Source organism: Dendrobates tinctorius, unplaced genomic scaffold (genome assembly GCF_039654945.1).
Source record: "Dendrobates tinctorius isolate UK_male_01 unplaced genomic scaffold, ASM3965494v1 ptg000049l, whole genome shotgun sequence".
Taxonomy (NCBI): domain Eukaryota; kingdom Metazoa; phylum Chordata; class Amphibia; order Anura; family Dendrobatidae; genus Dendrobates; species Dendrobates tinctorius.
This window is the reverse complement of record NW_027361717.1, coordinates 27,214,745-27,239,886: the sequence shown is the minus strand read 5'-3', so window position 1 is coordinate 27,239,886 and position 25,142 is coordinate 27,214,745. Positions and strand designations below refer to the sequence as shown.

Below are 25,142 nucleotides of genomic sequence, written 5' to 3'. Positions count from 1 at the left end.
TCACGGGAAACGTGAATATCACCAGCGATTCTCTGCAGCAAACTGGGGATTTATAAACCCCAAGGTCCAGGTGTGTCAACTAGAGCTGGAAGGAGGTTGCCGCTGGATCCAAGAATCAGAAGGATTAAGGAGGCATCTGTATTGCCAAACACAGAGACCTTCTGCAACCAGGTGCAGAGCGACAGTCTGTTGTATCTGACACACCCGTGACACTATCTTATCCAATGGTCACTACTTTATGTCTTACTCTATACTTAGACATTACTTTTTTTACACTATAGATAAATCATGCTGCAAACTATATTAACAATACTTATATTATACCATATCACAGTCTACATCACAATACACATTAAAAACGCATGACACTATTCACATTGAGATACGCAGCACAGTGTGATTTGTGACACAATAGTACAGTCCACCACCACTCTTACAGGGGAGGAACATTACCGAGGTACTGTGACTTCATGGCACTATTTGTCTCTCTTCTGACAGATCATAGAATGTTAGAAGCGAGAAAAATGATTTGTAATAAGTGATTCACTTTTTTTTAAAATTGAGATTGCTATTATTTGTTGGCTGACGATGATTGTGTCCCCCCAAAACAAATGCTCAGACTCTTTACTCCAGGGTTTCAGCTACCTGGAATGTTTCTGCCTAGTGAGGGGGCACCCTTTACTTATTTCTCAGAACCATAAAAAAGCAGTGCTGAGCTATAAAGCTTTTTAATGACTGCTGTAAAAATGCATATCAGCGGTCCTTAAGGGGTTGAGAATGTATTGCTAGGATGGGGTCTTTACTTGCATCTTAAACAAGCACTGGCTAAAGCAAGTATCATTGCATCTAGTTCACATCTCTGAACTTCCTGCAACTTTGTAGGTATTTGCACTAAAGAATATACAATGAAATTTATAAATGTGTTATAAAATTGACTTAATACATTTTGGATTGTCTTTCAGGTTTATCTGCAGCAACATTCGGTGCTTGAAAATCTCCGGAGTTATTTTACTAATTATAATAGTATTGTTTTTGGCTTTACAAATTATGAAAACCAGCGAGTCAGAAAGGTGAGAGTATTATTGTTTTCAAATGTCTAACACTGAAATAAATATCTATCACAAAGAAAACAGAGTCATCCTGCATAATATATGTTCTTTTCAAATAAAAGGATGAAGGTGTTCTGTTATGTATTTCCGGTCAAGGATCACACTCCTTGGATATCTCCAGGCTTGTTTATTACATGAAAAACACAAGCCGCGGAGACACCATCACATGTTTCTCAACGCAAGCAATGACTAGCCAGGTCTTTCCCCGGGAAGGAACAACCACGGGAAGGGCAGTCTCCAATGAAGGAAACCACCTATGCCAAAACATGGTATCCATCCACAGACAGCTGTTTTGGGGGATTTCCCATAAGGGATGGGGGCATTGCTCTAGAATCACTGCGTTGAAAAACATGTGATGGTGTCTCCGCAGTGTTGGATGTTGATCTCCATGAGTCCATTTATCCTCATTTTTCACTGTTTATTACATGAGACTTGTGATACATTCCTCCATTACAAGATGTCTGCTAACAACAACTAACCAACAAGTTCTTACACTCTATAGTACACACATAAAAGTAGTGAGACCCCTAGAGGCCACATCAACATATAACATATTGCTACATCCTTTCTCTTTTAACTGAAAGAACAATACAATTAATAAACAATGTATACCATGACCAAGTTAGAGCTATAACATAATAAGTCCAGTTAGATATAATCCTTGAGGTGCGCCGGCTTTCTGATAATTCTGCCAGCTCTAGTAACATAAGATGTGTCACTGCCTACATCTGGTAGTTCTTCTGATCCTGGTAATTTGCCTTCTGATATTGCCTGTCTCTGACCAGAATCCTTACCCTGATGGTCAGCTGTCACTGTTCGTACTTGACTTGTACTTGCTGCTTCGTTGTCTTGGGTATCAGGATACTGCTCAAAAGGCCATGAAAATGAATTATCTCTTTCTTGCGATTTCCTCAGGTATCTCCGATTTCTCCTTAGTCTTCTTCCTTCCTCTGTTAGAATTTTGTAGGACCAAGGTCCTAGTTTCTGGACAACTTTTGCCTTTTGCCAGTGTTTGTCAAACGAGCTGCTTGGCTGCAGCCAAATGTTGTCATTTCTCTGGAGCTCAGGCAGCTCCTTTGCAGATTTATTGTAATAGAAAGCTTGCCTATCTTGATTCTTCTGTAATTTAGCTTTGATGTTTCCCAGCAACTTTGGCTTTAACAGATGACTAGCAGTTGGTAAGAGTGTCTTTGTACTCCTACTCATGAGCCTGCTGTCTAGGCCTTGAGTGGGTGTGTTTCTGTGATCCAGTATAGACAGATATACATCAGTACCTGCTTGTTTTGCTTTCTGCATGAGTCTTTTGGCTGTTTTTGCTGTAGACTCTGCTGAGGATATCTGGGAGAAAACGTCTGGTGTTCAAATTCCCATTTCTTGCTGAAGGTTTTGAACTCTTCCGAAGTAAACTGCGCCGCATTGTCTGAGAAAACGACATCTGGAATGCCATACCTGGCAAAATGGGCCTTGAGTTTTTTAATCACTGTTCCCGCCCTTATGTCCTGCAACAAATCAACCTCCCAGAAGTTAGAGAAATAGTCCACTATAATCAGGTATTCTTTGTCATTCCATGTGAACAAGTCCGTTCCTATTTTTGACCATGGCCTATGTGGAATTTCATGTGGTTGCAATGTCTCCTTTGGTTGTTTATCACTGCAGGATGCACATATTTCACATTGTGCTATATAATTTTTAATGTGGTCATTCATACCTGGCCAATAAACAGATTCTCTCGCTTGACGTAGACATCCTTCCATGCCTAAGTGGGAAGATGGAAAGAGTGCAATGTTTTCAGTATGTCTCTTCTGAGAACTTCTGGTTTAACCGCCCTGCCTCCTTTAAAGATGATTCCTTGCTGCACTGACAATTCATCTCTTATGTGGAAGAATGGTGAAACTTCCCTTGGAGCATGCTGCTTGTATTTTGGCCAGCCCTGCAAGATGACAGTCTTTAAACTCTGGAGACTTTTATCCTTCCCTGTGAAAGTCTGGATTTTCTTCAAATTTTCTTTTGACGCTGCTAGATAGTTACACATATTGATGGTTTCAATGTCTTTCTCCTCATCATTTGTGATAGCAAGGTAAGCTCTGCTTAGCGTATCTGCAATCAGTAAGTCTTTTCCTGGACAGTACCCAATGTCAAAATCATATTTCTGAAGTCGTAACGGCATACGCTATAGTCTCTTTGGGGCATTCAGTAGAGGTTTCTTTGTAATGCTCTCCAAAGGTTTGTGATCCGACTATACTCTTACCCGTCGTCCATAGGTGTATTGGTGAAACTTCTCCAACCCAAATACCACAGCCAGTAGTTCCTTCGCAATCTGAGCATATCCCTGCTCTATTGTTGTAAGGACTCTGCTTGCAAATGTGAGTGGCTGTTTGTTCTGCATTAAAGTAGCTCCAAGGCCTTTTTCTGAAGCATCACATTGCACCACTACTTCTTGATCTGGATCGAAATACTTTAGGGTTGCTGCATCTGCAATAGCTTTCTTTACTGATTGGAAAGCAGTCTCCTGGATTTCTGTCCATTCCCAGAGCACATCTTTGTGGGTTAGCTGTCTCAGTGGCTCACACATGACTGACAGATGACTGCAAAATTTGGAGAGATAATTTACCATGCCCAAAAATCAGCTGCTATTGTCTTCACTCCAGGAAGTCCTTCCAAAGCCTGCATTAATGTCTGCTGGAACACCTCTGGAGCAGGTTTTAGTCCCATGGGCATTCTCAGCCATTTAAAGTGTCCAAAGGGTGAAGAAAATGTTGTCAATAAACTTGATTCTTCAGTCAGTTCCACATGCCAAAATCCATTTTTCACATCACATACAGAAAATATTTTAGCTTTTGATAGATCTGGTAGAACATCATCTAATGTCAGCATGGGGTAATGATTTCTTTTCAGCGCCTTGTTGAGTGGCTTAGGATCAATGCATATTCTTAACTTGCCAGATGGTTTCTGCACTATGACCAAACTGCTGATCCAATCTGTGCTCTTATGGACTGGTGCTATCATGCCTCTTCTCTGTAAATCTTGCATTTCTACTTTCAGCGGTTGCATTAAAGCAACAGGCACTCTCCTTGTAGGTAATCTGGTAGGCTGCACGGTGTTGTCCATTTCTAGTCTATATTTACCTTCAAAGCACCCATCACCTTCAAATAAATCAGCATACTTCGTTTTTTATTTTCTGAATATCCAAGTTGTGCTCAGCATTTAGTTTGGGATTTGGTATATCCAGGGAAACTTCAACAGACATAATATTCTGAGACTGTACTTTTATTAAGTCCATTGCCTGAACAGCTTTTACTCCCAATAATGGTACATGGTTACCACCACGCAACACGGTAAATTCAACTCTATAACTCTTTCTGTTACATGGGTTCCGTATTTTGAGCTTACATGTCCCCATCGGTTTCAGAACACTTTTGTTGTACATCACCAGTACCTTGTCAGTTGGCTCAATAGAAACCTGTTTGTTCAACAGAGCAGATGGAATTACATTGCAGTCTTTTCCCACAATACTTGCAGTGGTCAGTGCTTATAGGGGAGCTTAGTCTTGTCTTTCCTTTCATAAATACTGCATGTACCTTATCATCATCATTATCACTGGTGCCTGCCATCATCTTCAGGCTGTGTTTTGACAGCTCAGCAGCCCTGCAGATTTACATGCATTTCTCTAAAGTCATGTCTTCCTCTCTCAGTAATCTTTCTTTGAGATGACTGTCTCTTACGCCACACACCATTCTATCTTTGATTAGACTGTCCGTGATCTCTCCAAAACCACATGTTGTTGCCAGCCTCCTCAGCTCTGTCAGATATCTGTCCACATTTTCACCATCCTCCTGATGTCTTGTGAAAAAGTTATATCTTTCCACTGTCTCATTCTTCTTTGGGTCACAGTGTTTATCAAATGCCTGCACAATATCTGCTAGAAGGAGGTTGTCTGTGTGTGGGAGCAAGGTGTGGGCTAATTCTCTGCCATTTTCCCCAATAAGGTAATAAAACAGCTTCACTTTTCGTTTGTCACCAGTGGGGGCCACTGTGAGATCCACATACAGTGTAAACTCTTCCTTCCAATGTCTCCAAGTCTGTGACAGATAACATGAAGTCACATCCAGTCCCTGAGGGGGCTTCAGACCAGTCTCCATTTTGCAGTAATGTCAGGGAATCTGTACTTACAGGTGCTGTGATTCTCTGTGATCCTCTGTACAGTCCCAGCCTCACACAAGCTCTGAGGATTTGCAGGTTCTGTGCCCAGCTGCCACCATGTTCTGTTATGTATTTCTGGTCAAGGATCACACTCCTTGGATATCTCCAGGCTTGTTTATTACATGAGACTTGTGATACATTCCTCCATTACAAGATGTCTGCTAACAACAACTAACCAACAAGTTCTTACACTCTATAGTACACACATTAAAGTAGTGAGACCCTTAGAGGCCACATCAACATATAACATATTACTACAGAAGGGTAGAGTCACAGCACGGAAACATTTAATGTTGAAAAAGACTATAAAAACAAGTAACAGGGAGCACAAAACTTTACCATGTTAAGTAAAGCACATGCACAAAAAAAAAATATGATGATATGATACATGAATTTTATGATTTTTTTTTCTGCCTTGGATGTAATTTCAGGACTTTATATATTGATTGATTTATTTTACTAACTTATATAGCTCCATTAATTTCACAGTGCTTTGCAGTCATCATCATCACTGTCTGAATTGGGGCTCACTTTTAAGAATATCAGTGGAGAGGAAGTGGAGGGTAGAATGCAATATATGTTACATCACTTGCCTCAGTAACAATAGGATAATGTAGTCTGAATCTCTGACAGCTGCATATTCAGCTTGAGTCAGTGTTATGCTCTGTCCAACTCCACCGCCATAACATTTAATGTTGTGCCTCCCATAGTCCCCTATCCCACTACACCCCGGAGGCTAAGGAAGATACTACACTGCAACAAATTTCAGTTAATTTATTTAAAGACATCAATAGTCAATTTTCATACTCAGATGACATGCGACAGGAGGAGCTAAATATTAAAAACACTGAGTTACCAATTCCATGTAAGCTGTGGTAGTAGCACATGGTAGCACTCAGAGATTGGGCAAATTTCTACATGGGAACATGGGAATTTGATGGACAGGAGGGAAGGTCAAGCAGCTATGGCCATTTCCCACACAGAGGCAATTATCAGCCAAACTTGGGAACCAAAGAGGTGTGTAGAAGAGGTGAGCTCATCAGAGGAGGAGGGTATTGGCTTCAGTGAGACACAGTGCAGGCTAAAAGATCATCTGATGCAAATCTTGTTCTGCTGTGATCTCTGGAGCACATATTGTCACATGTGCTGTTGGTGGAGACTGCTCAACAACCCCTCAAAGGTCTACTCGTGGTGGTGTTGAGTCATATATGTAGTTATCTCATATATGGGAGATTTTTTCAACATTGCTACCAAATGATTTGTTGACAGTCTGTAGTCTGGCTCTTGTAGAATTGGCACTATGATTCTCCATTAGCACACATGGAACATCACCTGCTCATTTGATAAAATCAATCTGGCCAGAAATCAGAGCAAGTCTCAAATTCTCCTCTCTTTTCTTCTTGTCACTCTCATCTCTCTGTCAATCATGTCACACCCTCAAGTAGTTCCTGGTTAGTGTCTTTGTCACCATCATCATTGTCATCCACCACTAGTGCTTGACGAACTTTGAGTGTACATTCTCTTTCTTCTGCCATACCACCTTGAGAAGTCAGCTGTGCTCAGCCTCACTGGAAGACATATAGTATTATTTCTTCTCAACTTTGAACTTCAAAATGCACTGTATTCTAGACACCTGGGCAAGAATAGTACATAAGTTTCAGAGTCATTGAGTGAATGTATTGAGTGCCAGCGATGTGCCACCACAAACACGGTGAAGCCTCCACGTCTAGGAGAGCTGCATCTGGTTCCTTGACCAAGCTGTGGTTATTTGTCTGCTCCTACACAACCTCTGACTCTTGTACAACAAACAGACCCTTCCCCAACTGGCACACAGGAAAGCATTGATTCCAGACTGGAAACAGGCTGACTTTTGTGAACTGCAGCTGCTGGGAATTGTTATGAATGACAATTCCCAGAACATTCTGGCTGCCTAACAATCAGGAAAAGTAACTCATGCTTCCAACATGGCACCTGTTCTGAATTTCATTGTGCAACATTTCTTTCAGAAATATACCTCCTTGAAGAAGGTGGTGGCTATGGTCTGTAAAGTGTCAGCTCATTTCTAATGATCTTATGTGTCAAAGTATACCATCCTGGTTTTTGCAAAAATTATACGGTTGGCCAGAGAGCCACCTGTTATAGCATATCACAACCCAATAGATTTCATATATATTGCAGAATTTCTACAGGTGATGTAGAATGTCAGCTGACTTCAACCATTCTTATGTGGCAAAGCATGCTCTTCCAGCTTAGCAAAAACAGAATAACTTGACAGAGCACTGCCTGATTTGCAAGCTGCAACCTGCTGTACCGCAGCAGTGCACATGTTGGAGCATCTGTACCATAAGGGGTGATTGTCTATACCAAGCAGCAGCCATACTGGGTTATTTTGAGGACTGCAATTGGCAGCTGATAAGGAACACCTATTGCCTACTGAAACCCTTTGAAGAGGTGACAAAACTTGTTAATAGAGACAAGTCTTAAATCAGCAAGGGCATCCCATTTACAGAGGGGATGGAAGAAGAACAGCAACTTGCACTTGTTCATCATAGCACTGTGTCTGTTGAAGGAACATGCTAAAAGCTGCAAGACTTTGAGGAAGAGAAGGAGGAGCAGCAGCATGCGGATGGGGAAATAGACTCGGCACAGGCAGGGGATGAGGCTGACAGTCCAATTGAAAATGATGATGATGCTGACCATGATAACAATGGAGTGATGAAAATGAACAAACTGGGCCCTTAGTCGTGCTGGCCAGCATAGCCAGCAGTCTGCTAGAATGCTTGTGCAATGACAGGCATATCATAACCATAAAGGGAAAGGAATTACCTTTATATAGGCACATTTTTATACTCTCGCTATAAAAAGCAAAATAGGGGAATTTTGTACGGCTTTCGAAAAGGAGTCCAGATTGCCCTGTTATCAGGATAAGCTATGTTAACTGCTCTGCTAATTACATTCCTCTAAGGTCAATAAAATGAGTCTGGTTATTCCAGTAAGTCACAGGAGTAGTTTTTCCTAACATCTTCCCTGAAACTCTCCTTTTTTTATGTACATGTGCTATTTCACAAGGTTGCACAGTCCTTTTCATAGACATAAGCTTGTATTTTAGAGTCATTGTATGTAATAATCTATGTATGGACAAGTACTGTGGGATCAATGCTTGGTTCATTTTTATGAATGTGAGCTTTCCCACATTGGTTGTGGATAGGCGGCGGATGCGCTTGTTTTTGATCCCACCCCCTGCTATGATAAGCACATGTTCCCTAAGTACACTTGCTGTAGGGCAGGCCAGCACCTCCAAGGCAAAAAGGGCAACTCAGGCCATGTGTCCAATATGCAGAGCCAGAAGTTAAATGGTGCATACCCATCACTCAGTACATGGAGAAGTGTGGACACATATGTGGCGCCCCTGAGGGTTCAGTCGCCACAGAGGTACTGCACCTCCTCCTGAGGTGTGGTACCCCACCATTCAGGTAAGGTGGAGACACCTGACCACGCTCCAACACCTGCATCCCACACAACACAGTAGTGTAGCAAAGCACCCTTTGGTGGCTCCCTGCTTGGAACACAAAGCGTGCTGGGAGGCGGGTGGAGTTTAGTTAGCATCAAAAGAGCGGGAAGAGTTTAGGATTTAGTCAGTCTGACAGAGTCAGAGGAAGAGTGAAGATCCCCTGAGTGGGATGGATGAAGGAAGTGCTGAAGCCGACCTCAGTGACCTGGGTCCGCTGGCACAGGAAAGGAACATTGATAGAAAGCCTGACTCTCTCCATAAGAAAGAAGGATTAGTACGGAACGTAAGGAGAGGAGGACTAAGGATTAGGGTTAGAGCAGAACCCTTCCCAAGCTCACAGCGCAAGGCCGGGGTCCGGTCCCTGAGGTTGTATGGATACTAATGGTCCTGCGACTGACACCAGAGGAATAGAAGTTGTCACCACTTTATTCCCACACAAGACTTGGGGGCACAACAGCAACGAGAGTGAGCCGGGACTTAGTAGCAAGGAGTCCCCGAAGCCGGCTACAGCTGTCTGCCGTACAAGTAGAGTTCTAAAAATATCTGACAGGAGGAACTCCAGTGTAACTCAGTACTGAGAGTACTTCACTATAGGCGCAAAAGGGAGACATTCAGAAAAGGCACTTATGTTGGCGGAGTGTTGGAACGGAGTACTTCATCTTGCCTGGAGGTTGGCTGAGCCCCTGACCTGGAGGACACGGCATGGATGCGGGCACCTGTATGCTCAACAGACTGTGAGTAAAGCTTTGGAACTACATGCCCTGGTGTCCTCCGCTTATTCCTGCGCCAACCTACTCAGCCCTGTTACATCTCTGTGCTTAACGCTGCACCATTACACTCCCCTCACTAGCGCTTCATCTACACTGCCCTGGGACTACAGCCCTACCTGTGGAGGGCCACCACATCATTGCTGCACCACACCATCTGTCCCAGAGGATCTGTCTGCAGCGTCGGGTTAACATCTTCATTGCCGAACACCACAGGTGGCGTCATGAATCATTCACTAATAAACTTTAATCATCATCATCCACACGCTCAACATTCCCCTTTTACAATGGACGCCCATGGCCACGGACCGGGTCATAGCTACCGTGACAACTCCCATTGAAACTCCACGGGCCCGGCTCTGAGTATCCCGCTGCCCTGGGTGCGAGGGCAATCCACATACTCTTCCTGAAAGGCTGCCTCCTGATAATACGGGCAGTATCATATGGTGGTGCCAGATGTTGTGGCATGCTGAGGAAGGTTTTCCCAATTTTGGCCATTCTTCCGAGGTGGTGTCGGTGCCCCAGCTGCATTGGTGACTGCGTCCTCTGCCTCTGCTTGGTGCTTCAACTGAGCCCCCACTGTCAGGTGGGAACACCGTCAGTAGTGCGTCTACCAGCTTTTGTTTGTATTCCCTCATTTTCCAATCCTGACCCATGCCGGATGCAGGGCTGGCGTTAATGGCAGGCAGACTAGGCAGCTGCCTAGGGCGCCCACTCCCCCAGGGGCCCTTAGCCAGTGGCGTGCTGCTAATAGCGGCACACCACGCAGCTGCTATGGGACCTGTGAGTCAGGAGGGCCCGCCCGATCCCCCCCGAGCACAGCATTCAACTAAATTGGCATACAGTTCTGACCCACGTGATTGATAACGTAATCCACCCAGATCAATTGGGATTTATGCCCAATAAATGTACAGCAATCAATTTAAGGAGGCTATATTTAAATATGCAAATTCCAGCCGAAAATGCTGGAAAGAGAGTAGTAGTGTCTTTGGATGCCCATAAGGCATTTGATTGTGTAGAATGGAAGTACTTGTGGTCGGTTTTGATTGGTCTTGGGTTCGGGCCCAAGTTTATATCGTGGGTGGGGTTGCTATACTCCTCTTCAACAGCAAAAATTAGAGTGAATAATGAATTATCTGATAGTTTCTCATTACATAGGGGTACGAGGCAGGGATGCCCGTTGTCTCCGTTGCTGTTTGCCCTCGCCGTGGAGCCTCTGGCCACTAAAATAAGGGATGCACAAGAGATAAAAGGATTTGTTTATGGAGTGAAGGAGGAGAGGGTGTCTTTGTATGCCGACGATATTTTGTTATTTTTGGAGGACTCGGGAGAATTTGGATAACGCGGTGGCATTAATTGAGGAATTCGGGGAATTTTCCGGACTCAAAATCAATTGGGACAAATCGTGCATAATGCCCATTGATGAGGTAGATAGGGATATGGGGGAGGTGGAAAGGTCAGCAAAATTGAAGGTGGTTTCGGGATTTAAATATTTGGGGATACAAATCGCCCTTCCGTTGACTAGGTTTGAAGAACTTAATCTAAGCCCTTTGTTACAAAAAATTCGTTCCAAAATATCAGCATGGAATAAATTACATCTTTCGGTAATTGGAAGGGTGAACCTTTTAAAAATGATTGTGATGCCACAGCTTTGCAGAGGCCAAAGGAGGAAGGAGGTTTGGCGCTTCCCAACCCCTGGGTCTATTTTCTATCAGCACAATGCCAGCATATTGGAGGATGGGGGGTGGAGACGGGACAGGGACAATTGCCTAGTAGTTTGAGATATTTGTTTGGAAAATGGCCTCTGGGAGAGAGTTTGGAAGGGGAGCAGTTTTTAAAATTAGGCTCTCGGTTTCCTACTGTTCTCCTAATTCATAAGTAGAGTTGAGCGACTTTTGGTTTTTTAGGGTCGAGTTTCGTTTCGTGAAACCCGACTTTTCAAAAAGTCAGGTCGAGCAAGATCGTCCGATTATAGGGAAAAGTCGGGGTCGTCCCGAAACACGAAACCCAATGTAAGTCAATGGGGAATAAAAGTCGGCAGTGAGAGGAGGACAGGAAACACACCTACAGTGCCCATTTGAATGCCAAAAGCATCAATTCTTCTTACTTAAGCTTGTCAACCTTAATTAACTTCATAATACAAGTTACGCACTGAAAAATGGGGGTAATTTGGCTAAAGTTGTGGGGGGGAGGGCTGGCTCCAGGTTTTCATGTGCCCTGGGCGAAAGAGCGCCCCTTTAACACATACCACTACTCATCATGCTCCGATACGGCAGAGAAATAGCGGTATAGTACAATGAAAAATACTTCACTTTTTACATCTCATGACAAGGCCCATCTATTTCTCCATACAGAATCATTGGTCCCATATAATGTTTGAAACAGTATATGATGAGCTCCACATAATGCTACAGTATATGTTGGTCCCCATGGATGAAGCTCCACTTTGTTATGGGCCCAAATAATGCTCCAAACATAATGGGCCCCATTTCTAATGCTCTAGTGTATAATGGGCCCTGTAAATGCTGCTCCAGTGTCTGATGTCCACCTTTGGAATGTTCCAGTGTATGGTGGGCCCCATCTATCATTCTCCAGAGTATAGTGCTCCCCAAAAATTGCTGTCCCAACATTGAAAACAATCAAATAAGTCTCCTCGCTAGAGAATCCCTGTACTAGTCTGGACTCCTCGTCGTCCCCATCTTCCATCTCACTGCACAGTATTTCAACCTTGCAAGTGCTGTGATCCTGAGCAAGCAGGGGGGGCCCACTCGTTGGCACTTTCATCTGCAGCTTCCTCTTTGTCACCGTGTAAGATGGAACTGTATATGGGAAGGGTAACCTGAGTTTCATCAGGGTCAGATTCAGGCCGGGTAGCGTGCGAGGGGAATGTAGTGGTCTGGGTCAATGTACCAGCAGATTCATCGAGCAGTGGTTGGGCATCAGTGCACTTGTGTCGCCCCCAGGAGTACGGTCGCTACAGTGGCATTACCTTCCTCCTAGGGAGTGTGATGTCATGCTTGGGAGCAACGAAGGATCTCTCTAGCAGGTTAACTGATTGGGCGGCGTTATTACCACGAGTCATGACCCTCCAAACAGCGTTCATGAAGGCAAAGTGTTTGTTTTACGTGGGCAGTATGGTTGCAAAGCTGAACCTTAAAGGAATGTCCAGAAGGGCACCACCAGGAGTGGAGCCTACTGCGTAATTTGACTCAACACGGGCAACCTCAACCATGCCAGCTACAGAACAGATGCACACATTGCAAGCTTAATTCCGTTAACGAACGAGACTCCGTCATGCCCCGCGGTCCGAGTCCGGCTTACTAGAGGGACACATGAGGCTCTGGCACATGAGATTGGCCAATAACTGGTGTGTCATGCCCTTACATGTCCGTGGCTGCATGTGCGCTACACTGAAAAGGCCAGCATTTGTCGCTTACAGGTGCAGATAACCCGCTGAACAACATAAGTGATGGGGATCTGTGATTACAGTTATTACCCGCGAACGATGATTTCCCAGTAAGTGCAGGTCAACCGCAGTTCCGGAATTAGGCCTAACCGTCATTCCTGAAAAAATTAAAAACTTACGTGTGCAAACCACAGGTGCTGTAGCTTGCTTAACAGCTCGCCAGCCGTTGTCACGCCCAGTATGGATTACACATGATTGCACAAAGGTGAGAAAGGGTACTGTATCCCCAGATAACATGTATGGATAGCGTACACATTCAAAATATATGTCTATACATCAGGAGGCAGGCTCAGACGGTGTTAGGCCAAGTATGGCTTGCACGTGATTGCACAAAGGTTAGAAAGGGTACCGTATCCCCAGATAACATGTATGGATAGCGTACACATTCAAAATATATGTCTATACATCAGGAGGCAGGCTCAGACGGTGTTAGGCCCAGTATGGATTGCACGTGATTGCACAAAGGTTAGAAAGGGTACCGTATCCCCAGATAACATGTATGGATAGCGTACACATTCAAAATATATGTCTATACATCAGGAGGCAGGCTCAGACGGTGTTAGGCCCAGTATGGATTGCACGTGATTGCACAATGGTTAGAAAGGGTACCGTATCCCCGGATAACATGTATGGATAGCGTACACATTCAAAATATATGTCTATACATCAGGAGGCAGGCTCAGACGGTGTCAGGCACAGTATGGATTTGACGGCCCAGATTACACAGCGGAGGAGCAGGGAGAGGTAAAGATTGCAAATGCTGGGGCCCTGCCCAAGCAAGGGGGGCCCACTCGTGGGCGTCGGTACTGGCACTGGGCCCCTCATAGTACAGAGGTGTGTCTGACGGCGGGTGTGCACCACCACCGTCAGAGACACTTGATTGCACTATGAGGGACCCTGTGCCAGTGCCCGCGCCCAAGAGTCGGCCTACCCACCTGTCCAGGGCAACGGCACTCGCACGGTGTCGTGCGCTAGGTGGTGACCCCGGCCATGGGGTGGGAGGCAGCACAGTTAGGGAGTTTTAGAAAGTGGCATATGTTGATGTTGGACATTCAGCTGATGCAAAAGGTGAAATAGGTGAAGTCCCAGGAAGAGGTGGACCAAAGCAAGCCATTTTTCTGTCACCCTATGTGTCATCAGGGGAAGGTGGGACAAAATCCTTGGAAACCCATGCATGGTTCATTTTAATGAAGGTTAGACCATCCACATTTTGGGTTGACAGACGGGTCCTTTTTTCTGTCAGGATTGATCCAGCTGCACTGAAGACTCTTTCCGATAGCACACTTGCAGCTGGGCAAGCGAGCTCCTGTAAGGCATATTGGGCCAATTCAGGCCAGGTGTCCAGTTTAGCGGCCCAATAGTCAAAGGGGATTGACCTGTGTGGGAGAACATCGATATGGGAGGAAAAGTAGTTTGTAACCATAGTTGACAACTGCTGTCTCCTGTCACTTTCCATCGATGCAGTATTACCAGTTGTGTGAGCGGTATTTGAAAAATCAGTCCACAACATTGTCATGAAACCCCTGTCTCCAACGCCACTTCTGCTGTGTGCACCACGAACACCTCTGCCAAGCTGCCCCCGGCCCGTACGGCTCGTGTGAGAACCATCACCGCTGCTGTGTGCTGGGAATGCCTCAAGCAACCGATTTACCAGAGTTGCTTGTTTATTAGCCAATATTAGGTCAAGGTTCTCCTGTGGCATGATGTTTTGTAATTTGCCTTTATTGCGTGGATCCAGGATGCTGGCCAACCAGTAGTCGTCATCGTTCATCATTTTGACAATGCGGGGGTCCCTTTTTAGGATCCGCAAGGCATAATCTGACATGTGGGCCAATGTTCCTGGTGTCAATGATGCACTGCGAGTGCTGGTTGGAGGAGCACTTTCTGGCAAATCCACATCCCTCCAGTCACGGACAAACCCTGTACCAGACCTTGCCACGCCAACATTTTCACTTGCCCCACGAGATGCATCCTCCTCCCCTAAGTAATCATCCCCATCATCATCCTCCTCCTCCTCTTCTTCCTCCACCTCGTCCAGGAGAGGTCCCTGAGCAGACAATGGCTGAATGTCATCAAGGATTCCCTCCTCCTCTTCCTCCTCATCAACATTGGCTGCAGACGCCTGCTCCTTAAGGTGCGTCAAAGTTTGCATGAGCAGACGCATAAGTGGGATGCTCATGCTTAGGATGGCGTCGTCTGCGCTTACCAGCCGTGTGCATTCCTCAAAACACTGAAGGACTTTACAGAGGTCTTTCAGCTTCAACCACTGCACACCTGTCAACTCCATGTCTGCTCTCAAAGTGCCTGGCCGTGTATCCTCCCACAAATGCATTATGGCCTGCCTCTGCTCGCACAGCCGCTCCACCATGTGCAGGGTGGAGTTCCACCTTGTTGCAATGTCGATAATGAGGCGGTGGTTGGGAAGGTGGAGCAATCGCTGCAGCTTCTGCATACGAACGGAGTGTACAGGCGACCGGCGGATGTGCGCGCACAGTCTTCGCACCTTCTGGAGCAGGGCTGTTAACTCCGGATAATTTTTGAGGAAGCACTGCACCACCAGGTTCAAGGTGTGAGCCAAGCAAGGTATGTGGCTGAGTTTTGAAAGGGCTATGGCTGCCACAAAATTACGGCCGTTATCACTAACTACCTTGCCTGCCTCAAGATGTACACTGCCCAGCCATGACTCAGTTTGTCGCTTCAAGTACTCGGCCAGTACCTCGGCGGTGTGTCTGTTGCCCAAACACATCATCTGCAACACAGCCTGCTGATGCTTTCCACTAGCTGCTTGATAGGGGGACACATTGGGTGCAACAGTGGCAGCTGCAGATGGAGTGCTCGTACGACTGCGCTCTGTGGACGAGCTTTCGCTTCTGGAGGAGGAGGAGGAGGAGGGTGGAACGCCTACAGCCAACTGTTTCCTATACCGTGGGCTAGGCAGCACTGTCCCACCACCGCTGTCCCCTGTGGACCCTGCATCCACCACATTAACCCAGTGCGCAGTGATGGACACGTAACGGCCCTGGCCATGCCGACTGGACCATGCATCAGTTGTGAGGTGCACCTTTCCGCTCACTGACTGCTTGAGTGCATGGACAATGCGGTCTTTCACATGATGGTGGAGGGCTGGGATGGCTTTGCGAGAGAAGAAGTGGCGACTGGGTAGGTCATAGCGTGGTACTGCATAGGCCATGAGTTCGCGGAAAGCTGCGCTTTCCACCAACCGAAAGGGCATCATCTCAAACGAGATTAGTTTGGCAATGTGGGCGTTCAAACCCAGTGTACGCGGATGAGAGACTGAGTACTTTCTTGACCTACTCATAGTGTCTGGGAGGGTGAGCTGGACTTGAGAGCTGCATATGGTGGAAGTAGCGGTGGACAGGGCGGACTGAGAGAGGGTTGATGATGGTGATGGAGTTGTTGTTCTTTCTGATGGCCTAGAATCAGTCTTTCGTTGATATAACAGTGGGATTCCCTGACTGCTGTGGCATTGCAACGACACCTCAACATTTGCTGCTGTGCTAACCGGTGGGCTTACAGTGGGGGAAACAATGTAGCGTTGCTGACTACCTTCGTTGTGATCAGTTGCACATGTGGCACTTGAGGTTTGGTGTTGTGTCCACGCTTGCAAGTGCATGCTGGTTAAATGTCTAAGCATGCAACTGGTATTCAAATTTTTCAGATTTTTCCCTCCGCTAAACGTCTTTGCGCACTTCTTACAGATAACCTTGGCCTGATCATGAGGATTTTGTTCACAAAAGTGCCACACTGCACTCTTCCTACTTTGGCAGACATTTTGCGGCCTAGCACGCTGTGATCTTTTGACCCTCTGGACAAGCTGTCCAGCAACTCTTTTGATGTTTGGAACCTGTCTTTGGAGTGCTCCGGGCCTGCCAGATAACAGCTGTTGCGATGTCGATGTCTGCTGTGGATGCTCCTCATCTGAGCTATTGGAAGCAGCACCCTCTTCCCCCAATGGATGCCAATCTGGGTCAACAACTGGGTCATCCATCACCTCCTCTTCTACGTCATGTGCACCTTCCTCTGTGTCACCGTGTATGGTGGTATAGTGTGCGGGAAGGGGCACCTGAGTCTCATCAGGGTCAGAATCTGGCTCTGTACACTGCGAGGACAATGTAGTGCTCTGAGTGAATGTACCAGCAGAATCATCCATCAGCGGCTGTGCATCAGTGCACTCCATGTCAGATTCATCTTGGCCTGGGTAATTCACCATTTGACTTGATAATCCAGGCATGGTATGTGAAAACAGCTCCATGGAGTAATCAGTAGTATGGCCTGCGTCATCCTTCAATCTTGGTTGGGGTGAAGGACACAAGGAAAGGTGTGGTCCATGAACATGAGCCTCCAATGACGACTCAGTGCTTTTACTTTTTACAACTGAAGAAGAGGAGGCGATAGAGCTGGAGGCTGAGTCAGCAATGTAAGACAAAACTTTTTCCTGATGTTCTGGCTTTAAAAGCGTTTTGCAACTCATAGAAAACTAAGCGTTCGAGGCCTTATGTAGCCAGACGATGATGCAGGCTCAACGCCTCCTGCATTCCGTCCTATTTTGCTCTTGCCACTACCATCAGATCCACCACCAACACCATCATTACCAGCTGCCAACCCCCGCCCAATTCCATGGCCTCTTCCACCAGCCTCCCTCATTTTTGGTAGAAATGTAGACAAAATCCAACAAACTATATAGTAATGTAAAACAAGGTACAAGGTGTCTATAGGACAGGGGAGATTTTGAATTTCTGCAGACACTTGTGGACACTGGACACTTTTGGATTGTGTGAGGCCCACTGAGTATCTGAGCGCTCTGTCACAGGCTCGATGGCAGAGCTGTGACCAAAGTGACTAGAGGATAAGGGAAATTTTGAATTTCTGCACACACTTGTGGACACTGGACACTTATGGATTGTGTGAGGCCCACTGAGTATCTGAGCGCTCTGTCACAGGCTCGATGGCAGAGCTGTGACCAAAGTGACTAGAGGATAAGGGAGATTTTGAATTTCTGCAGACACTTGTGGACACTGGACACTTATGGATTGTGTGAGGCCCACTGAGTATCTGAGCGCTCTGTCACAGGCTTGATGGCAGAGCTGTGACCAAAGTGACTAGAGGATAAGGGAGATTTTGAATTTCTGCAAACACTTGTGGACACTGGACACTTATGGATTGTGTGAGGCCCAATGAGTATCTGAGCGCTCTGTCACAGGCTCGATGGCAGAGCTGTGACCAAAGTGACTAGAGGATAAGGGAGATTTTGAATTTCTGCAGACACTTGTGGACACTGGACACTTATGGATTGTGTGAGGCCCACTGAGTATCTGAGCGCTCTGCCACAGGCTCGATGGCAGAGCTGCTGTGACCAAAGTGACTAGAGGATAAGGGAGATTTTGAATTTCTGCACACACTTGTAGACACTGGACACTTATGGATTGTGTGAGGCCCACTGAGTATCTGAGCGCTCTTTCACAGGCTCGATGGCAGAGCTGTGACCAAAGTGACTAGAGGATAAGGGAGATTTTGAATTTCTGCACACACTTGTGGACACTGGACACTTATGGATTGTGTGAGGCCCACTGAGTATCTGAGCGCTCTGTCACAGGCTCGATGGCAGAGCTGTGACCAAAGTGACTAGAGGATAAGGGAGATTTTGAATTTCTGCAGACACTTGTGGACACTGGACACTTATGGATTGTGTGAGGCCCACTGAGTATCTGAGCGCTCTGTCACAGGCTCGATGGCAGAGCTGTGACCAAAGTGACTAGAGGATAAGGGAGATTTTTAATTTCTGCACACACTTGTGGACACTGGACACTTATGGATTGTGTGAGGCCCACTGAGTATCTGAGCGCTCTGTCACAGGCTCGATGGCAGAGCTGTGACCAAAGTGACTAGAGGATAAGGGAGATTTTGAATTTCTGCAGACACTTGTGGACACTGGACACTTATGGATTGTGTGAGGCCCACTGAGTATCTGAGCGCTCTGTCACAGGCTCGATGGCAGAGCTGTGACCAAAGTGACTAGAGGATAAGGGAGATTTTTAATTTCTGCACACACTTGTGGACACTGGACACTTATGGATTGTGTGAGGCCCACTGAGTATCTGAGCGCTCTGTCACAGGCTCGATGGCAGAGCTGTGACCAAAGTGACTAGAGGATAAGGGAGATTTTGAATTTCTGCACACACTTGTGGACACTGGACACTTATGGATTGTGTGAGGCACACTGAGTATCTGAGCGCCCTGTCACAGGCTCGATGGCAGAGCTGTGACCAAAGTGACTAGAGGATAAGGGAGATTTTTAATTTCTGCACACACTTGTGGACACTGGACACTTATGGATTGTGTGAGGCCCACTGAGTATCTGAGCGCTCTGTCACAGGCTCGATGGCAGAGCTGTGACCAAAGTGACTAGAGGATAAGGGAGATTTTGAATTTCTGCAGACACTTGTGGACACTGGACACTTATGGATTGTGTGAGGCCCACTGAGTATCTGAGCGCTCTGTCACAGGCTCGATGGCAGAGCTGTGACCAAAGTGACTAGAAGATAAGGGAGATTTTGAATTTCTGCACACACTTGTGGACACTGGACACTTACGGATTGTGTGAGGCCCACTGAGTATCTGAGCGCTCTGTCACAGGCTCGATGGCAGAGCTGTGACCAAAGTAACTAGAGGATAAGGGAGATTTTGAATTTCTGCAGACACTTGTGGACACTGGACACTTATGGATTGTGTGAGGCCCACTGAGTATCTGAGCGCTCTGCCACAGGCTCGATGGCAGAGCTGCTGTGACCAAAGTGACTAGAGGATAAGGGAGATTTTGAATTTCTGCACACACTTGTAGACACTGGACACTTATGGATTGTGTGAGGCCCACTGAGTATCTGAGCGCTCTGTCACAGGCTCGATGGCAGAGCTGTGACCAAAGTGACTAGAGGATAAGGGAGATTTTGAATTTCTGCACACACTTGTGGACACTGGACACTTATGGATTGTGTGAGGCCCACTGAGTATCTGAGCGCTCTGTCACAGGCTCGATGGCAGAGCTGTGACCAAAGTGACTAGAGGATAAGGGAGATTTTGAATTTCTGCACACACTTGTGGACACTGGACACTTATGGATTGTGTGAGGCCCACTGAGTATCTGAGCGCTCTGTCACAGGCTCGATGGCAGAGCTGTGACCAAAGTGACTAAAGGATAAGGGAGATTTTTAATTTCTGCACACACTTGTGGACACTGGACACTTATGGATTGTGTGAGGCCCACTGAGTATCTGAGCGCTCTGTCACAGGCTCGATGGCAGAGCTGTGACCAAAGTGACTAGAGGATAAGGGAGATTTTGAATTTCTGCAGACACTTGTGGACACTGGACACTTATGGATTGTGTGAGGCCCACTGAGTATCTGAGCGCTCTCACAGGCTCGATGGCAGAGCTGTGACCAAAGTGACTAGAGGATAAGGGAGATTTTTAATTTCTGCACACACTTGTGGACACTGGACACTTATGGATTGTGTGAGGCCCCCTGAGTATCTGAGCGCTCTGTCACAGGCTCGATGGCAGAGCTGTGACCAAAGTGACTAGAGGATAAGGGAGATTTTGAATTTCTGCAGACACTTGTGGACACTGGACACTTATGGATTGTGTGAGGCCCACTGAGTATCTGAGCGCTCTGTCACAGGCTCGATGGCAGAGCTGTGACCAAAGTGACTAGAGGATAAGGGAGATTTTGAATTTCTGCACACACTTGTGGACACTGGACACTTATGGATTGTGTGAGGCCCACTGAGTATCTGAGCGCTCTGTCACAGGCTCGATGGCAGAGCTGTGACCAAAGTGACTAGAGGATAAGGGAGATTTTGAAGTTCTGCAGACACTTGTGGACACTGGACACTTATGGATTGTGTGAGGCCCACTGAGTATCTGAGCGCTCTGTCACAGGCTCGATGGCAGAGCTGTGACCAAAGTGACTAGAGGATAAGGGAGATTTTGAATTTCTGCACACACTTGTGGACACTGGACACTTATGGATTGTGTGAGGCCCACTGAGTATCTGAGCGCTCTGTCACAGGCTCGATGGCAGAGCTGTGACCAAAGTGACTAGAGGATAAGGGAGATTTTGAATTTCTGCACACACTTGTGGACACTGGACACTTATGGATTGTGTGAGGCCCACTGAGTATCTGAGCGCTCTGTCACAGGCTCGATGGCAGAGCTGTGACCAAAGTGACTAGAGGATAAGGGAGATTTTTAATTTCTGCACACACTTGTGGACACTGGACACTTATGGATTGTGTGAGGCACACTGAGTATCTGAGCGCCCTGTCACAGGCTCGATGGCAGAGCTGTGACCAAAGTGACTAGAGGATAAGGGAGATTTTTAATTTCTGCACACACTTGTGGACACTGGACACTTATGGATTGTGTGAGGCCCACTGAGTATCTGAGCGCTCTGTCACAGGCTCGATGGCAGAGCTGTGACCAAAGTGACTAGAGGATAAGGGAGATTTTGAATTTCTGCAGACACTTGTGGACACTGGACACTTATGGATTGTGTGAGGCCCACTGAGTATCTGAGCGCTCTGTCACAGGCTCGATGGCAGAGCTATGACCAAAGTGACTAGAAGATAAGGGAGATTTTGAATTTCTGCACACACTTGTGGACACTGGACACTTACGGATTGTGTGAGGCCCACTGAGTATCTGAGCGCTCTGTCACAGGCTCGATGGCAGAGCTGTGACCAAAGTAACTAGAGGATAAGGGAGATTTTGAATTTCTGCAGACACTTGTGGACACTGGACACTTATGGATTGTGTGAGGCCCACTGAGTATCTGAGCGCTCTGTCACAGGCTCGATGGCAGAGCTGTGACCAAAGTGACTAGAGGATAAGGGAGATTTTTAATTTCTGCACACACTTGTGGACACTGGACACTTATGGATTGTGTGAGGCCCACTGAGTATCTGAGCGCTCTGTCACAGGCTCGATGGCAGAGCTGTGACCAAAGTGACTAGAGGATAAGGGAGATTTTGAATTTCTGCACACACTTGTGGACACTGGACACTTATGGATTGTGTGAGGCACACTGAGTATCTGAGCGCCCTGTCACAGGCTCGATGGCAGAGCTGTGACCAAAGTGACTAGAGGATAAGGGAGATTTTGAATTTCTGCACACACTTGTGGACACTGGACACTTATGGATTGTGTGAGGCCCACTGAGTATCTGAGCGCTCTGTCACAGGCTCGATGGCAGAGCTGTGACCAAAGTGACTAGAGGATAAGGGAGATTTTTAATTTCTGCACACACTTGTGGACACTGGACACTTATGGATTGTGTGAGGCCCACTGAGTATCTGAGCGCTCTGTCACAGGCTCGATGGCAGAGCTGTGACCAAAGTGACTAGAGGATAAGGGAGATTTTGAATTTCTGCAGACACTTGTGGACACTGGACACTTATGGATTGTGTGAGGCCCACTGAGTATCTGAGCGCTCTCACAGGCTCGATGGCAGAGCTGTGACCAAAGTGACTAGAGGATAAGGGAGATTTTTAATTTCTGCACACACTTGTGGACACTGGACACTTATGGATTGTGTGAGGCCCCCTGAGTATCTGAGCGCTCTGTCACAGGCTCGATGGCAGAGCTGTGACCAAAGTGACTAGAGGATAAGGGAGATTTTGAATTTCTGCAGACACTTGTGGACACTGGACACTTATGGATTGTGTGAGGCCCACTGAGTATCTGAGCGCTCTGTCACAGGCTCGATGGCAGAGCTGTGACCAAAGTGACTAGAGGATAAGGGAGATTTTGAATTTCTGCACACACTTGTGGACACTGGACACTTATGGATTGTGTGAGGCCCACTGAGTATCTGAGCGCTCTGTCACAGGCTCGATGGCAGAGCTGTGACCAAAGTGACTAGAGGATAAGGGAGATTTTGAAGTTCTGCAGACACTTGTGGACACTGGACACTTATGGATTGTGTGAGGCCCACTGAGTATCTGAGCGCTCTGTCACAGGCTCGATGGCAGAGCTGTGACCAAAGTGACTAGAGGATAAGGGAGATTTTTAATTTCTGCACACACTTGTGGACACTGGACACTTATGGATTGTGTGAGGCCCCCTGAGTATCTGAGCGCTCTGTCACAGGCTCGATGGCAGAGCTGTGACCAAAGTGACTAGAGGATAAGGGAGATTTTGAATTTCTGCAGACACTTGTGGACACTGGACACTTATGGATTGTGTGAGGCCCACTGAGTATCTGAGCGCTCTGTCACAGGCTCGATGGCAGAGCTGTGACCAAAGTGACTAGAGGATAAGGGAGATTTTGAATTTCTGCACACACTTGTGGACACTGGACACTTATGGATTGTGTGAGGCCCACTGAGTATCTGAGCGCTCTGTCACAGGCTCGATGGCAGAGCTGTGACCAAAGTGACTAGAGGATAAGGGAGATTTTGAAGTTCTGCAGACACTTGTGGACACTGGACACTTATGGATTGTGTGAGGCCCACTGAGTATCTGAGCGCTCTGTCACAGGCTCGATGGCAGAGCTGTGACCAAAGTGACTAGAGGATAAGGGAGATTTTGAATTTCTGCACACACTTGTGGACACTGGACACTTATGGATTGTGTGAGGCCCACTGAGTATCTGAGCGCTCTGTCACAGGCTCGATGGCAGAGCTGTGACCAAAGTGACTAGAGGATAAGGGAGATTTTGAATTTCTGCACACACTTGTGGACACTGGACACTTATGGATTGTGTGAGGCCCACTGAGTATCTGAGCGCTCTGTCACAGGCTCGATGGCAGAGCTGTGACCAAAGTGACTAGAGGATAAGGGAGATTTTTAATTTCTGCACACACTTGTGGACACTGAACACTTATGGATTGTGTGAGGCACACTGAGTATCTGAGCGCCCTGTCACAGGCTCGATGGCAGAGCTGTGACCAAAGTGACTAGAGGATAAGGGAGATTTTTAATTTCTGCACACACTTGTGGACACTGGACACTTATGGATTGTGTGAGGCCCACTGAGTATCTGAGCGCTCTGTCACAGGCTCGATGGCAGAGCTGTGACCAAAGTGACTAGAGGATAAGGGAGATTTTGAATTTCTGCAGACACTTGTGGACACTGGACACTTATGGATTGTGTGAGGCCCACTGAGTATCTGAGCGCTCTGTCACAGGCTCGATGGCAGAGCTATGACCAAAGTGACTAGAAGATAAGGGAGATTTTGAATTTCTGCACACACTTGTGGACACTGGACACTTACGGATTGTGTGAGGCCCACTGAGTATCTGAGCGCTCTGTCACAGGCTCGATGGCAGAGCTGTGACCAAAGTAACTAGAGGATAAGGGAGATTTTGAATTTCTGCAGACACTTGTGGACACTGGACACTTATGGATTGTGTGAGGCCCACTGAGTATCTGAGCGCTCTGTCACAGGCTCGATGGCAGAGCTGTGACCAAAGTGACTAGAGGATAAGGGAGATTTTTAATTTCTGCACACACTTGTGGACACTGGACACTTATGGATTGTGTGAGGCCCACTGAGTATCTGAGCGCTCTGTCACAGGCTCGATGGCAGAGCTGTGACCAAAGTGACTAGAGGATAAGGGAGATTTTGAATTTCTGCACACACTTGTGGACACTGGACACTTATGGATTGTGTGAGGCACACTGAGTATCTGAGCGCCCTGTCACAGGCTCGATGGCAGAGCTGTGACCAAAGTGACTAGAGGATAAGGGAGATTTTTAATTTCTGCACACACTTGTGGACACTGGACACTTATGGATTGTGTGAGGCCCACTGAGTATCTGAGCGCTATGTCACAGCCAGAAATTGGCTAGTGTATCACAAACTACAAGGTGTATGTAGAATTGGGCAGAATTGGAATCTCCCTAGAGTGCAGGTTTGTAAGAACGGAACATGTCCTCGACTTATTCTCACAGAGTGACTCACTGATAGCTTCACTGTGGCTGTGATAACAGCCGCTACACGGTACTGTGTGAGGAGCGTACACTGCTGTATGGTGTGAAAAAATGCACGCTCAGTACCTCAGCAGGACAAA

General features: G+C 46.7%; 1 protein-coding gene across 1 annotated transcript in view; it reads left to right on the top strand.

The window, feature by feature from the left end:
- The first annotated feature begins 1,047 nt into the window (after positions 1-1,047).
- The window catches only part of LOC141091173 (galactose-3-O-sulfotransferase 2-like), a 129,954-nt gene continuing 105,859 nt past the window's right edge, over positions 1,048-25,142 (top strand). The window contains exon 1 of the mRNA XM_073576590.1: positions 1,048-1,070. Within this exon, the coding sequence (XP_073432691.1) occupies positions 1,048-1,070 (23 nt within the window). The remainder of the gene's footprint in view (positions 1,071-25,142) is intronic.